Genomic DNA, 14,281 nt, shown 5'->3' on the forward strand with positions numbered 1-14,281 from the left:
AGCAAATCGCACCGGGTCGCCGTATCTTAGGTTGCAGATACATGCCCGTAGTAAGCTGTCCCTATCGTATTGGCAAATCCCTCATCCATCTCAGCGAATTCGAGCTCGGTGATGCAGAAACTGGGGTCGTGGCGGTGAGCCTCGAGCGTCCAGACTACGTGTCGTCGCACTCCGCAGGCACATCCATCTGCTGACCCAGCACCACCCATACAGTACTGCAGAAGGCGAGGTGCGTGCACGAACGCGTGGCTGATGCTCGTCCACGATCACAGAACAACTCCGACTGTGACGGCCTTATCCTGCCCCAGGGTCCCAGCAGCTTCGCCTTCCGAGATACAGGTGAGCGATGCTTCAGGCATGTCTGTCCCCGCACAACGCACTCACCAAGCCTTTCCCATGAATCTTTGCATCATCTAGAAACAGGCGTCTGCATCCGCGCCTTCTGCAGGCTCACTCCGCCTCCGCGGATGGCACGATACTGACGGTCTCTGGTCATTCTACCCCGCTTTCGCCGCCTGCCTGCGTTCTGTGCATCATGGATCGTAGCTTGAACGTCTATGTCTATGTGCCTGCCCCTTCTGTCGTCCGGCCAATGCCCGGGCCTCGGGTGCGCTAGTACGCTGAGTGGGGTGTGCATCGTACACGTATCGTACACTCGTCCAGACGTTCTATCAGAACCCACGTTGTCTTGCTCTGCTCATGTGCCTCCCCCTATACCTGCTTCTCTGCGCCACATCGAGCCAGATCCCCTCCGCGCGCCTGCATGCCCCCCGCTCGTACTCCAGGAGGCGCGCTCCGTCCCCCTTCCTCCTGAACTCTCGGACCCTCCGTCGTCTCGGCTTCGGCTCATCCGGATGCCCCCAGCCGGACCCCATCTCTCACTCAGCCATCGAGGCTCACCGCCTGCAGCGACTGCAGCAGAGCCTATAATTACCCACGTACCAGCGCAGACAAGAACCCCGTCAATACGAATCGCGAATGAATGCATTGGTCGAGCGAAGACGTACCGTGACCGCGTCCATCCCTGGCTCGGGGATAGCGCATCGCGTCTTCAAGAGATCTGTCACGGCAGCGATGCTGGCGCGGAAGACGACCGGCACCCCCGCCGGCAGCTTCGCCCACTGCGGCGCGTCGAGGCTCTCGGGGTACCCCTCGTACGTGCCAAGCACGACCCTCCGTGCGGGCTCGAACGCATGTGAGCCCGTCGTGAGATGCAAGACGAACGTGTCTGGGTCGGCGAAGATGCTCTCGGGGTCGTCGTCTGGCGCCTTGTCCGATGCGTCATTAGGTTCGGATTCAGGTCCAAAGTTCAAGTTCAGAGAAGCAGTCAGCCACACGTCAGATCACAGGGTGCACGGTGCGAGGAAGAATCTGGTGTGGAAGACGGGGCACGGTTCTTCGTGGTACGGAAGGGGATGCGATGTGTCAATGAGACTGACGTCCGGCTCACCTTGACGCGCTGCAGCTGCACCGTGCACCGCACCTCGTCCGAGGCGGGGGGACTGTCCAAGTCCGAGTCCGAATCCGAGCTTGAGCTTGTGTGGGCGCCTTGGCCTATCCGCGCAGCAAGCCAGGCGTCGATGGGACCTGGTGTCCCGAACTTCTTCTTGCGGTACTCTTCTTCGACGTCCTCTTCGCTCATGCGGCGCGGTAGCCGCTCGAGCGGACGCCGGCGGGGAAAGTACATTATGGTACTGCTCCGAGCCCTGGGCATTGTTCGCTATGACTCTTCTCTCAGAACCTCGGCTGTGGGCACTCGCAGGACGGGAGGAGGCAAGGTTCGGGGGAGCGGGAAAGTCGGGAGCGGTGAGTCAGAGACCCGAAGTTTGGCCCGAGCCAGTCAACCAAGAGCGCGAAATAAGTAGGTCGGTCCGCAGCTTCTATCTATCCCTCATCTCCTGCAACACATTGTTATCAGCTTGATCCTAGGACAGCATGGGAGCCGATGGGCGCAGAACAACACCGCCTACCAGTACGCCAGTGTGCGTTCGAGGTCCATTTTCTGCATTGGGAAAGTTGGACGTGTTCACTTTCCCTTTCAGGAATAACACGGGGGCATGTGTGAACGGTTCGCTGATGGGGTCAACGCTTGCGTGCCAGGCCTCGTATATTTGCCTGTCTGGGTCTCGCGCGCTCCGTCGACGCATTCTTCGATACCTGGGCTACTCTGGGAAGGCGGATTGTTGGTACCGGCACTGGGAGGTCCTGAGAACATAGTATCTCAGCAGATGTCTCGAGAGTTCATCCACTCCGGTGTTGGCGGTCTGAGCGTTCTTGCATTGACATTCCAAGTACACCTATCGGGGAGCGATTGAAGCACAAGCCTGATCTCTTGAAAGCAGCCCACCTTCTGGACACTGCCTATTAGCGTCAGCTCTGCTTATGCTGTTCCTCAGCAATTACCCCGCGTGACGAGTCTTGGATCCGAGGTGCCACAGAGGTGCCACCCCCGCTGGTCTGGGCGCTTGAACCCTGTTCTCTGCGGTAACCTGGAAGCAATTGTCTATGCTTAGAGGTGATGCTGCAGTCCGTGGAATGCATTGCCACGCCTTCTCGTAAGCGTTCTCCAACTTGCTGGAAGCCTTCGGCGCTGTCCTGACGTTTCATGTCCGCGTGTCGAACGGGGTACGAATTCGACCCTCCGAATACAGCTCTGTGAGCGTAGGGTCTGTCTGAGGTGTGAGCTTGAATATTCTGGTATCGATCATGCACAAACCATGCCGCAATCCGGAAAGACCGCAACGTAACCTCATGGTACCGCTTAGGGCTCGATGTACCGTGAGAATGTCATATCTCGTCATCGCAGTCAGACATGTAACACAGCAGCCTTCTAGTGTCCCTTGCGGTGCCTCTGTGCTGTCCAGAGGACCCGTCCCTTGGCTGTAAAAGCAGACGCAAGGACGGAAGGACCCACAGCGGTCAACAGGGGACAATATGGGCGCGCGCACGTGAGCGTGCGAGCTGGTCACGTTCGCGTGGGTTGGCGGGCCGGATTTGGGCAAGGCAAGGCCGCCTCGTGTTGGGGGCGAGGAGAGATTATATGCCCTCACGATGGCCCGCATCCCTTCCTTCTCGTCCGCTCTTCCGCTGGCACTAGCGCTTCCCTGTGGGGGGCCTCTCGGTCCATATCTGCTCGGGGAGCTCGACTGCCGGGGCCCATCCCTTCAGAGGTGTTTGCTCTCGCCCTCGCGCCACGACCACTTCAGTGAGTGTCCCGTACGCCTCCTGCCTCTCCATATCGCACCCGCGCCTCCCTCCGTTCTATATCACCACTGCCGCAACACCTCATCTCATCTCTCTCCCCTCCCCCCGCAGCGATCTGCACGTCCCACGATCCCCCAAGTCCCCTCCGTCCCATCTCGCCGCCCTCTCCCTCCCTGTCCACCGTGATCGTCCTCCATCGCCATGCCTTTCTTCACGAAGAAGAAGAATGACGGGGCCGTCAACACCCCCCCGGCCCCCAAGTACAAGCCACTCGACCTTCCGGCATTCGGGGAGGGAGAGCCAGACATCCCACCTTTGGCCCCCAGTTGGGCCTCCTCCGACAGTAGCGGCAGCTCCGTCGCCTCCAGCGTTCCTTCCACGCCCGCATCCTCGCCCGCTCCCTGGAGGAGGCCATTCACGCCACATAGGACTCCCGCCGCGCGGTCCCAGACTCCGCAGGAGATGCCCGCCCCGGAGTGGCACGTCTCCCAGCCCGAGCCTGAGGTGTCGCTCTATCGCAAGGCGTTGACGCCGAGCCCCGAGATCTTCAAGCCCCGGCCGCGGCGCGCAGCGTCTGCGCACCAGCCGTCGCCCGTGCAGGTCATGCAGGGTTTGGTCTCGTCGACACCGATGCCCATGTCCGCAACTCAGAGGCCGCTGAAGTCGATTTTGAAGCAGAAGCCAAGTACGTTCTCGCTTCCCACGCATGCGATAAGCGCGAGACTTACCTCTGCTGCTCGGTACGTCATAGCTGTGCCTCGTTCCGCTGCGTCGACGCCTGCGCCGACGGTTCGCACGAAGGAGATTAGGCTGCATTGGCAGCTATGCCCACCTGCGTCGTACAGGACAGCTCGCACGCTGGAGGTCGAGTTTGATCTGCGGAAGCCTGTCGAGGACATAGTGATCCGCGATTTTGCGCGACTGTTCCCGTTCAAGCTTAGCCAGTCGGACGTCGACCAGTATCTTGATCGCAAGGTGTGCGAGTTCCCCCCCCTCCGCAAGATGGACATCCATTATTCGGCGTTTCCTCAGTGGAAGGTCACTGTGAAGCGCGACGATGGTGATGTCCTGCGAGTGCGCGACGTGTTCAAGGCGCTCTATGAAGACCTGCAGAAGCGCATGACACTGCAAGAACGCTCAGCTGCCATGCCCACGCAGGCCAAGATTGACGCTGTCGCAGACGCCTTCATCGAACGCTGCAATGCGAGCACCCGGACAGTCCCTTGGGTTGAGCAGAAAGTGGGCCTTCGGCGAGTCGACCTGCTCACCGGCGACAGCTTCTTCATGGGCCTCACGCGGCCGGAGAAAGACGACCAGGACTTCTGGGTTGCGCACTTCGGAGCCGGTCGTCGCCCAGGGAGCCCAATATGATTTATGCCTATATCCTGCAATTCGATACCCCCCTATGGTGAGTCGCATCTCAGATGTAAGGCGTAGCGGGTCATGCTTACCTCGACTCCTGCAGGACAGGCTAATGCTAACACCCTCACACTTGCCTCCCGCTCCTCGCAACCTGCCTCGCGCATAACATATGAACACCCCCGCTCAGGCTCGGATGTCCGCTATGCGACACACGCCCATCTCTATCATCGCATCTTGTACCACCACCGTCACTTTCATCCATACTGCATGTATCCCCTTCCCTTCCTGGTCAACATCCTCTCGCAATCTTCGTGCTTTCGTCTTTCGTATCTCGCGTTTTGAGTCGAGTCATGGCGCATCCACACGCGCCGCCCTCGTTGTCTTCTGTTGCTCTTCGTGGATAGTCGTGTTGTACCACATATCACTTACCACATACCAAACTCCGCGCAACCCGTCGCATCTTCACATCCCCCCTCCCACTATCCTGGATAGCATCCTCGCATATCGCTGTAGCACGTAAAGTGTGTACTCCACAGAATGGCAAGCCCTTCCGAAACTTGAGCATCGTCTGATGACCGAGCCTGCAAGTCATATCAGGTCATACCGGTCGCGCAAGAGTCAGGTCGCGTCATCGCCTCCGATGTCACTCGGACACGTAGACGTGGTAGACGTGCGCATCATCTTCTCTCGGATCCTGTGATCTGCAATAACATCCATCCGAACAAAGGGATGCGCATCGATTGCCCCCCGCGTAATGCTGCAACGACGACGTCAGAACGCGGGGTACTAAGAGTCGCTGCTCGGCTCGCTTCGAGTCTCGTAACCTGCTTGATACTCATGGCCGAGCTCGGTGACTTGCCGGAGGGACGACCACAATGACGCGACCTGGACACGGGGCATGTGAGACGATACGGCGACACGAGTTCAGATGTGCTTGCATCGTGGCCCCGTTCGACCAAGTTCTGCGGCATTCTATGGGTCCCTGAATGGTTCGCGCCGTCGACGATCGTGCCGGCGGGCCTTAGACTGAACGTGCACGGAGGGACGGCCTGGGCCTAGCCTGTACCCTGCGGGAAATTGCAGATCCTCCCCGCCTTCGCCTTCGCCACCTTCTGGGTTGTGGATTCGGAGAGAAGCGCAAGTTGATCACTCGTGAGCCAGGCGAATGCATGCAGGCGCATCGCAACGCTTGTTACTCACTTCGTGCAGGCTGCGCGGACTGAGGCTGCGGGCAATGAGGCGACCGTGTGATTGTGGTTTGAATGTCGGGTGCGAGCAGAAGAAGGCGTGATCGAGCAACGGGTGATGTGCCAGACTACGCAACGAGGCGAAACGGAGCGGATGCACTGGGCGCTCTGGAACGCAATCCCGGCGGATGTGGGCCGTTATGAACGGACGCGAGGCGTGCCAGTGGTTCGCTGCAGCAGCGCATATGAGAGCGAGCCATCGAGCCCGATTAACTTCTGGGGCTTCGTGAGATGTGCTGCGTACATGCATGAAAGGGTGTGGCGTACCATGGACCGTGCATCCGACCGACCGATCTGGCGCGCATATATGCACCCACAAGCGACTATACGCATGCCGCAGATGTTCGAGTTCTCATGTTCGGTATGCGTAGCAGACTGTTTCGCGCTGCCGTGTCGTGCATTTGTTCTCACCTGCGCGTCCCGTCCTGTCGTTCGATGTGCGTTCAAGTGCTCGTGTAAGTTCCATGAGCAACATGCTCCCGGGTGTCCTCAAGCCCTCAGTACGCAGCAAGGCAGCAGAAGTAGAGGGAAACAAGGAGTGAGGGACAGTAGCAAGATGGGGGGTAGAGTCAGGTAGGAAAACTCTGCGTTGGTTGGGTTCAGGGCAAACGCGTAACGCGTCCATCACGTGCCGTGACTCCTCGCTCCCCGTAACGCGCCCGAGCGCTTTTCTGTAGTAAGCGATGAACTTGTCCGCGATATCGCCCTGAGGTTAATTGAACAAAACTCATGTTGGAGGCCATAGGGTGAGTTTCCTGACGAGCTTGCACAGAGAATCTAATACAGACATCTACTAGAATCGACCTCAGATAAGCGCAGGGAGTCTTCCTGAGCCCCTTCCGCGATCCGTATGATATGCCAGTGGCGGCTACCAATGGCTTGTGAACCAGGTGAGTTCTACTTCGCAATGTGTACATGAAGTAAGGGTTAACAAAAATATTGCAACTGTTTGTGCAGATGGTTGAGAGTAACAGCGGTTGGGCCGTCAATCCAAGCACTGTGTCCCGTCACCAAGGCCGGGGTATCGTTTGTATCGGTGCGGATCCGGAGGGACATATCGCTGGTATGCGACGAGCTGCCAAATGTCTTAGAGGAAATGTAAGTTGGCTACTTTCTTGACCCAAGAGGAAGCTTCACGGCAAGCCCGCGCGGCACGCTCACATGGAGTCACGCTTCTAGCCGCGGCGCCACGCGTTCAGAGAAAAGCTGGAGATGCAGTGAATACCAGCTGCCCTGTCAAACAAGGTCAGCTCCGCTGTCACGGCCTACTGTACACCCCACTCGGACGATGCATACCATGCACAGGGAAGCAAACAGGAAGGCCAGCTACGGTTTGCGCCTTGTCCTCGCCGTGTGTGCCACCACGCCGCGCGAAGCTGATGCGGCGAGGTCACGGAAGTGAAGCGTGGGCGTATACAGTTGGTAAGAAATGGCAACGTGCGGCCATGTTTTGGGTGACAGTAATACGCGTCGCAGAACCGGGACCATGTCGTAAAGCAGCCACCATGATCCGGGTACCGTGTCCGGGCGCACTGGCGAGACCTGTCCTCGACTGAACCTCCGCATCCACGGAAGACGAAGGCGACTATACAGCACCCTTGCATCGTATGCGGTCTTCACAATCCGGACATGCGGGACTGTCGTCTACTTGCGCCGCCAAGTGGCGTACCGCCAATGACTTCAGCCAAGCTGTCCGTCGTGAGGAGGCCCCACTGCACATACCATTTTCATATGTGTCTTTCGCACTGAGGACAGGGTCCGTTGGCGTTCTTCGGAAAGCAGCAGGCCGCGAATGTGGTATACCCACCGCATTTCCATGATGGTGAGATTCAGTGCTTGTCAGCATATGTGATGCCGATACTCGAGGTGACAAAGACCAGCCTTTCTGGGCAGTAGAAATCCAGCATTATTCTAATGATGTCCTTTCTTGGGACGCAGTCTGCCAGATGCTGCGCTTCAATGGCGTTTCCGGTGTTGGACAGAGGTAAGCATCGCAGTCTTCCATATGGTCCTGCAACGGTTAATTCGTGCCTTCACCGATAGCGAGCACAAGGTACTCGCATCTATCTGCGTTTCCTCTATCAACCAAGCGATGCCACTGCGAGACGCAGTGATTAACGTCGGTATCACGCTCGCCCGTGACGTGCTCAGGCGTGACAGCCCTCAAGGACCGACGAACGCGAACCCTGCCAACCGAGACAGTCAACATTCCTCTCTACTTCTTGCGATCCTCGCGAGTCGTAGACGAAACAGGGTGCCGAGTCCAGGAACGGCGTCGATAATTATATGTCGAAAGCCATCCGAATATGTCAACAAGCACCCGGCGCGCCTTGCGTTACGTTAACCCTCTGTGCCCTCAGCGTCTTCCACCGACATGCCAGGCGACAGGGCTTCTTGATCGTGCCGCCTAGTTTTCGCCCCGGTACATCAGTCTTGCAGCAGGGAAGGCCGATGTCATCCAGGTGCCACATACATTGAAGACTCACATAGACGAATCCCTGTAGGGCCCGCGCCTCTTCGCCCGTACCCACTAGATGCCCGGCCATAGGACAAGCCCCTGAGGCCTATCTTCTAACAACGGGCATCTGCCAGTTCCACCGGTAGCCTCTCGGTATTCAGCCGTCTTCCATAACGGACTGTGAGGTTTTGCGCACCACGTCAGCCGAGTGTCACGACGTCGTCTTTCTGAGAGAACTATTCAAACCGCTCCCCCCTGCACGTCGCCCGAATAGGATCATGTACAAGGTTCTGCGGTCGAAGGCAGGGAAAGGGGCCTTACTGAGTGCGTACAGGCGCTGCCGTCGTCAGCACTGGCGATCGCTACCAGGGTGAGTGATTGTGGAGGTCGGTGCTCTGACAGATTGAACCAAAGGGCGAGGAGCATTTGAACGTACCGCTCGTATGGTCTTCCTCTGCCTTTGTTGCCGTCGTCGGCTTTCAAGGAGTCACGACGTCCTCGAACACGCTACCCGTGAACGTTTCACGATGGGCGGTCCTCGCCGAAAGCCGAAATCGGAGTCGCGTGCAGAAGTCGCGGGTTGTCTGGGTGGGACCGATCCCGACACCGAGCACACCGAGACATGACAGGTATGTGGGTGTTCTAGTTCAGGGTGTTCCGCGGCAGGCACAATACTGATGCAGAGACGTAGACTCGATAACTCTACAAGCGGACGGGATGCAGTTGCTCGCCGTGCCTCTCGGACGGGGGAAGGGAATATCTTCCTCGCACCCGGCAATACCTCCTTTCAGCTCGCTCTCCCGGGGCCTTTGGCCAGCGTACGCCATAGGCGGGAGCCTGAGAAGCGCTGGACCCTGGGCTTCGTGATCAGCCTGCGGGCCTGACCTTCTGCAATTGTGCTGCAAGGGGAGGTTCGATTCAAAAGGGTATCGCCCGGATGCTATCTCATATCTCGCTGACGGGCAACCGTCTCCACAGTACTGCGAACTCCCATGCGTCCAACGCTCAGAACGCACCGGGCGCCCAGGATGCAGCGAACCCTCCCGGCCTGGTCCCTGACCGTGACTCTGCCAGTGCGTAATGGCGATTCGCACTTTGTTCCTATTTGGACCGTGCGATGGGTACGGCGCGCACGCCCGTTGCCACCAAATTACAACTTTGCATCCTGCGCGCGCGTGCTGCGTCCTGTGCCCGTACGGGATAGCAGCCCTCCGGCTTCGCAATTCAGCCCCCCCTCCACAAGCGCGAGGCCAAGGGAGGCAGTCGGGCGAAAGCCTTGGACTCCGAGGGAACTCCGCAGATCGCGTCTCGTCGCCGCATGTGCACGTCCCTCCTGCAACAGCCCCCGAGCGCGACCCCCGTTCTGCATTCTGCATCTGCATCTGCATCTGCGACATCATCTATCCTTTTAGGATCCGTTGTGGTCTACCTGATGTGCCCATTCAGTGTGACTATCAGAAAGTGGCGCAGAAGGGCTGCTGGAGGCTGCTTGGATCGCCCGACGTAGGCGGAGAGTTCGCAGGGAAACACGTCGCCGTGCGACATGTGCTGCATATGTCTGCGAACGCGACCGGGAGCAGCCTGACCGAGCTGGAGAAGCTCGAACTCGTAGCGGCGAGGCAAGTCACGCTCAATACGTCGACGTCTCGCGGCCGTGGTGCGCAGGGAGGGTCGGACACATTCCATCGCCCATGTCGCCGCAGCCAATCGACGGGCGGTTCGCGGTTCGCGGTTCGCAGTTCGCAACTTCCTTCTCCCAGGTGCCCGGTCGCGGTTCCAGAAGACGAGGCGCGCGGGGACGCCCTGTCACTCGTGCAGTCAGAGTCTCGCCGCGTCGTCGCCCAGAATCCGTTAGGCCCGGAGACGCGCCTCTAGGCAAGCAGGAATGACAACACAGGCAGCGACGTGTTGGGAAGGGTCGCCGTCGAGAGAATCCTCTGTCGAACACGGGACCTGCAGGAACCCGAGACCCTGGTAATTGGCGTTGAAAGAGAAGCAAACTGAGTTCTGTTCAGCCACCACCGCAGCGGAGACATGGCGAGTGTTGAGGCCTGAGGCCTGCGGCCGTGAACGGCCCATGGAGAGACGTGCCCGGGCACGGATGGACGGTCCAGGACGGTCGCCTGGCTATCGATAGCGTCAGCACCCGTACAGAATAGAGAATTGAGAATCGAACATCATCGAAACCGATGCTCCCTTGTGCGCATTCGCAACTTCGCGCGTTCTGCAGTCCTGGACTGAACCTACCGAGCAAAGGGTACTGCTCGATATGGGTGGCGGTACCCAGGCTCGCCGCTGAGCGCGAGCTGGGATGAGAACCTGGGATTGCGAGTCAGCCTTTTGGAGAAGATGAGAAATAGATTGAGCCCTATCACACCGCGATGAGGGAATACGGTTCGACAGAATTATATTGGTACAGGGCGTAGAATACTATACAGGGACTCTATCGTAGTCGTATCTGGGTGTGTGTAATACAGAATGCTAGCGTGAACGACAGCGATGCACGGCGGTAGGACGAGAGCGTTGGTGCGAGGAAGGTCAAAGTACAAATCCACATAAATACGAAACAAGTTCGTCGCTCGGAGATGAGACGTCAAAACCTCGTCATGGACAAGGCAAGGCAAGGCAAGCGCGGGAGCACTCATGCGAGTGCACAAGCACCCTCCTCCCACTCCAAGCGAGAGATGACACCCATAGCTTTGCAGACAGGACAGGAGACTTCCACCTCTCCTTCATCGCCCGCAGGCTCGCCGGTCTTCACCTCGTGGCCCCAGCCAGTGACTCGCTCAGCGCTAACTAGACACGCTGGGTGGAACTTGTGTTCACACACGCTGCCCGACGTGTCGGACTTGGGCGGACGAATGGTGATTTGTCGGAGTGACGACAGATCGATCGAGGAAACCGGATCGTCGTCAGACGGTCCCAACCCGCAGCTTATGTCCGAGCAACGGAGACCCACATCCCGCTCGTTACGTTCGACGACCTGGCGCAGCGTCGGTCCGGGAGCAGGGGGTGGTGTCCACTGGCGCTTCTGCGCGGGCCTTCTAGACCCTGACCGCTGAGCTCCTTGAGGACCGTGAGTATTCATCGGCGGCATGGGCGGAAAGACTACGGGAGGGACAGGATACATGAACCACTCTGGACGTGGTGCGTCTTGTCCGTTCTCACCGGGAGCGGCATCTCCAGCAGCAGTAGGGGGGGCTTGAGGACCAGCGGGGGGTATGGGACGTCCAAAAAAGCGTTCGAACGTCTCACGGACGACGTTCTGTAGGAAAGTATCTTCGAATCGGAACCCGTTGCTGTCTGTGCGCGGTGGTGGCGGAGGAGGTGCTGGTCCGTGCACCGTCGGGCCCATAGGGTTGCCACCCTGAGTTCCCAGGGTTGGAGCACCAGGAGCCCGTCCCGGGTTCATGGGGATGATCATACCAATGTCGAATGTCACGAACGGCGGGAGGGGCTGATGTGGCTGTTGCCCGGCCTGGCCAGGAGCGTTCGCAGGCCTTACTTCAGCATTAGCGGGTGGTGCACCCTCGGGACCGGCAGCCCCGTGCGGTGCTGTCCCTGCAGGTACAGGAGCAGCCTGAGGGACAGCGACCGGAGGGACCTGGGGACCAAACACGGGTTGCGCCTGCGCCTGTGGTGTCGGAGCCGCACCAGTGCGTGGGGCTGGCTGAGGGGGATGAGCGCGCAGAGGACGGGGTCGATAGGTGAGTGAATCGGGATCGATGTCGAACCTACAGGAAGGGCATGTCGTCCGCCCTGGCTTCGAGAACCACGGAAGGAGGCACGTCGCATGGAACGCGTGCGAGCATGGAAGGACCACAATCTTCGGATGTGGGTTTTCACCGGATGAGTCTGGTACAGTAGACGAGGCGGAAGTGGTCTCGGAGGACGATGTCTCGCCTGGCGAAGATGAAGCGGGCGCCGAGTCATCGACGTCCATGTTTACCTCGCCTCCTTGCTGAGAAGCAGAGTCGTCACGAGCCGCTTGTGCCGCTTCAGCCTTCGCCAATTCCGCATTACCCTCAAACCCACCGCCCTCAGGCTCGAGTAGGCTCTCCCAGCAGACGGCGCAAGTAGGTATTTCCCCACGAGCAGTACCGGGACCGCCGACTTGCTGCATCCGCTTCACAAGCCCGACAGGGACTTCCTCAAGCCCGTCGACCAACCTCTGGGCGCGCTCGGGATCGTCCCGCTCCTCCAATCTATCCATTCCAAACGGGAACGGGAACGGAAACGGAAACGGCGGGAATGTGAACCCGGTATTGCCGGGTACGTTGCCGCCATCTGTGAACGGAGGATAGACATAAGGGGGCGGGATGAGGAAGATAGGACGGAAGGGGGCATTACCGTTGCCGGCTGCGCCTGCCTGCGGCGCCGGTCCATGCCCGGTGATGGGGAAGTTCATAATGAAGTTGAGCATCTGGGGGCCAGGCTGCGCAGCGTTCTGAGGCTGAGGTGCGCCCCGGGGCAAAGAGGTGGCCTGTGGCTGAGGAGCGTCTTGCGACTGGGTGTTCCCAGGGGTGTCATTGAAGGGGATGGGTATGATGTCGAGAGTCAAGAACAGACCACCGTACGGAGGAGGCAGGCCTCGAGGTTGTTGTTGTGGCTGCTCTGTAGATGCACGCGCGTTTGGTTGCGCATGGGAAGCCTCGTTCGGAGCAGCCTCTGGGGCCTCTGGGACTCCGTGATCTTCGGGTATCGGCATGTACTGATGATGCTCGTCGTAGTCGTGAGGAGTTGGAGAGTGCATGCGTTGACGATTCGACTCTCTCCAATAATCCTCGTCTTCATCCTCGTCTTCAACTCGGGCACGACGTGTGGTGCGGGCCTGGGAATTGGGTGCGGGCTGAGACGACGAGGACGTACTTGACGAACTAGCCTCCTCAACCGAAGTCATTTCTACATCGCGAACCGAGTCAGGTTGGGAGGTAGTGGCCCCGGAAGCAGAAGAGGATGCCATGGAAGTGGTGGAAGTGGACTCTGGGAAGGTAGGTGGGTATGTTGCAAACTCTAGCGGTGATGAGACCTAGATAGCATGAAAACGGATGAATGAGCTGGGAGCCAAGGCGAACAAAATGACAAATCACTCGTACTCACAATAGCAGGAGAGACGGTCGGCGACCCTGATGGTGCGCCGCTGCTAATTGTCTCGGAGGAAGGAGAAGAGAGGGATGGCGCTGACGACGGTGTTTGAGTCGCCTGGGGAACTTCAGAGGATGCTTGCCCTGCACCTGCTGAAGCCGCAGAAGTATGTGAGAGCAGACCTCGGACGAGGTTGATCACGGCCTGTCCGATAGGGCTGTGTTGGTCGTGTGCGTTGTTGTTGCTGTCCATGTCGAGGCCGAGCGACGACTAGAGAAGACAGAAAGACAAGATGATGATGGTAAGAGAAGAAGACGTTGCGGAGGTCGCTGTGGGGAACGGCAAGTATATGCGCTCCAGGCTGTCCTCAGTCATGACATCGACGGAGCCCGAGGCGCCGGGAACAGCCCGGTAACAACTCGTAACGACTGGAACGTTCCGCCCCCGCTCCAAAAAAGGCAACTCGCCACATCTCTACCCCGCCGCCAGGTCTAGCCCCACCCCGCCAATCGAACCACCCAGCGTTAGCCGCAGAAGGTCACTTCGCCTGCTGCCAACATGAGTGCAGCACGAACAAGTAGATGCGAACACGAGTCTGTGCATGAAGCGACGCCCCGCACATAAGGCATGTCCCGTTTTGTTCGTGGCCGATGGTTAATGCTGACTCTTTGCTTCAGAGGCTGAGGTTGAGCTGAACATCCATATCTATGGTCGAGGAGCTGTATGACTACTTGGAACGAGCAGCACATCGGCAACCATATTCCCCCTCTCTTCAATTGAGTACGGGACTGGCGAGCAAACCTGATCGATGGGCGCCGGTACGTACGTACTTTGATGGCAACCGACTTAACCCACCTATGTAACTCATAGCGAACTCAGATTGTTCCCAGCTTACCGCACCCACACCTCCGTTCATCTCGGCGGG

General features: G+C 58.8%; 7 protein-coding genes across 7 annotated transcripts; 4 read left to right on the forward strand and 3 right to left on the reverse strand.

The window, feature by feature from the left end:
• Positions 1 to 482: 482 nt before the first annotated feature.
• Positions 483 to 1,917, reverse strand: L226DRAFT_532418 (uncharacterized protein). The gene is made up of 3 exons (XM_067680259.1): positions 1,451 to 1,917; positions 1,008 to 1,268; positions 483 to 924 (listed from the first exon to the last, which is right to left on the reverse strand). Exons 1-3 carry the CDS (start codon positions 1,685 to 1,687, stop codon positions 883 to 885), a joined length of 540 nt encoding a protein of 179 aa, XP_067538212.1. The 5' UTR covers positions 1,688 to 1,917; the 3' UTR covers positions 483 to 882.
• A 428-nt stretch (positions 1,918 to 2,345) lies between these two features.
• On the reverse strand, positions 2,346 to 3,233 carry L226DRAFT_328013 (uncharacterized protein). The gene is made up of 2 exons (XM_067673963.1): positions 2,550 to 3,233; positions 2,346 to 2,489 (listed from the first exon to the last, which is right to left on the reverse strand). The coding sequence occupies exon 1, from the start codon at positions 3,060 to 3,062 to the stop codon at positions 2,604 to 2,606; it is 459 nt and encodes a 152-aa protein (XP_067538213.1). The 5' UTR covers positions 3,063 to 3,233; the 3' UTR covers positions 2,346 to 2,489; positions 2,550 to 2,603.
• A 172-nt stretch (positions 3,234 to 3,405) lies between these two features.
• L226DRAFT_521232 (uncharacterized protein) lies at positions 3,406 to 4,575 on the forward strand (the record flags this gene model as incomplete). The annotated part of the gene is made up of 2 exons (XM_067678688.1): positions 3,406 to 3,889; positions 3,956 to 4,575. The coding sequence occupies 2 exons, from the start codon at positions 3,406 to 3,408 to the stop codon at positions 4,573 to 4,575; spliced, it is 1,104 nt and encodes a 367-aa protein (XP_067538214.1).
• Positions 4,447 to 5,165, forward strand: L226DRAFT_328075 (uncharacterized protein). The gene is made up of 2 exons (XM_067673964.1): positions 4,447 to 4,612; positions 4,670 to 5,165. Exon 2 carries the CDS (start codon positions 4,736 to 4,738, stop codon positions 5,084 to 5,086), a length of 351 nt encoding a protein of 116 aa, XP_067538215.1. The 5' UTR covers positions 4,447 to 4,612; positions 4,670 to 4,735; the 3' UTR covers positions 5,087 to 5,165.
• A 602-nt stretch (positions 5,166 to 5,767) lies between these two features.
• Positions 5,768 to 6,490, forward strand: L226DRAFT_328008 (uncharacterized protein). The gene has a single exon (XM_067673962.1). It carries the CDS (start codon positions 5,872 to 5,874, stop codon positions 6,388 to 6,390), a length of 519 nt encoding a protein of 172 aa, XP_067538216.1. The 5' UTR covers positions 5,768 to 5,871; the 3' UTR covers positions 6,391 to 6,490.
• A 2,415-nt stretch (positions 6,491 to 8,905) lies between these two features.
• On the forward strand, positions 8,906 to 10,476 carry L226DRAFT_328163 (uncharacterized protein). Its single transcript, XM_067673966.1, has one exon. It carries the CDS (start codon positions 9,352 to 9,354, stop codon positions 10,144 to 10,146), a length of 795 nt encoding a protein of 264 aa, XP_067538217.1. The 5' UTR covers positions 8,906 to 9,351; the 3' UTR covers positions 10,147 to 10,476.
• A 155-nt stretch (positions 10,477 to 10,631) lies between these two features.
• Positions 10,632 to 13,776, reverse strand: L226DRAFT_482339 (uncharacterized protein). Its single transcript, XM_067676966.1, has 2 exons — positions 13,372 to 13,776; positions 10,632 to 13,300 (listed from the first exon to the last, which is right to left on the reverse strand). The coding sequence occupies exons 1-2, from the start codon at positions 13,606 to 13,608 to the stop codon at positions 10,913 to 10,915; spliced, it is 2,625 nt and encodes an 874-aa protein (XP_067538218.1). The 5' UTR covers positions 13,609 to 13,776; the 3' UTR covers positions 10,632 to 10,912.
• Positions 13,777 to 14,281: the final 505 nt, after the last annotated feature.

Source organism: Lentinus tigrinus (assembly GCF_003813185.1).
Source record: "Lentinus tigrinus ALCF2SS1-7 unplaced genomic scaffold L226scaffold_6, whole genome shotgun sequence".
In the NCBI taxonomy this organism is placed as follows: domain Eukaryota; kingdom Fungi; phylum Basidiomycota; class Agaricomycetes; order Polyporales; family Polyporaceae; genus Lentinus; species Lentinus tigrinus.

What these genes read in the sequence shown, in the direction of transcription:
- L226DRAFT_532418 (XM_067680259.1), bottom strand. Translation starts at nt 1,687, where the DNA reads ATGTACTTTCCCCGCCGGCGTCCGCTCGAGCGGCTACCGCGCCGCATG. An exon ending in TGCAGCTGCAGCGCGTCAAG is followed by an intron (nt 1,269 to 1,450) that starts GTGAGCCGGACG and finishes GCATCGGACAAG; the next exon opens with GCGCCAGACGACGACCCCGA. An exon ending in CAGGGATGGACGCGGTCACG is followed by an intron (nt 925 to 1,007) that starts GTACGTCTTCGC and finishes GGGTAATTATAG; the next exon opens with GCTCTGCTGCAGTCGCTGCA.
- L226DRAFT_328013 (XM_067673963.1), bottom strand. Translation starts at nt 3,062, where the DNA reads ATGCGGGCCATCGTGAGGGCATATAATCTCTCCTCGCCCCCAACACGA.
- L226DRAFT_328075 (XM_067673964.1), top strand. Translation starts at nt 4,736, where the DNA reads ATGAACACCCCCGCTCAGGCTCGGATGTCCGCTATGCGACACACGCCC.
- L226DRAFT_328008 (XM_067673962.1), top strand. Translation starts at nt 5,872, where the DNA reads ATGTGCCAGACTACGCAACGAGGCGAAACGGAGCGGATGCACTGGGCG.
- L226DRAFT_328163 (XM_067673966.1), top strand. Translation starts at nt 9,352, where the DNA reads ATGGCGATTCGCACTTTGTTCCTATTTGGACCGTGCGATGGGTACGGC.
- L226DRAFT_482339 (XM_067676966.1), bottom strand. Translation starts at nt 13,608, where the DNA reads ATGGACAGCAACAACAACGCACACGACCAACACAGCCCTATCGGACAG. An exon ending in CGACCGTCTCTCCTGCTATT is followed by an intron (nt 13,301 to 13,371) that starts GTGAGTACGAGT and finishes CATGCTATCTAG; the next exon opens with GTCTCATCACCGCTAGAGTT.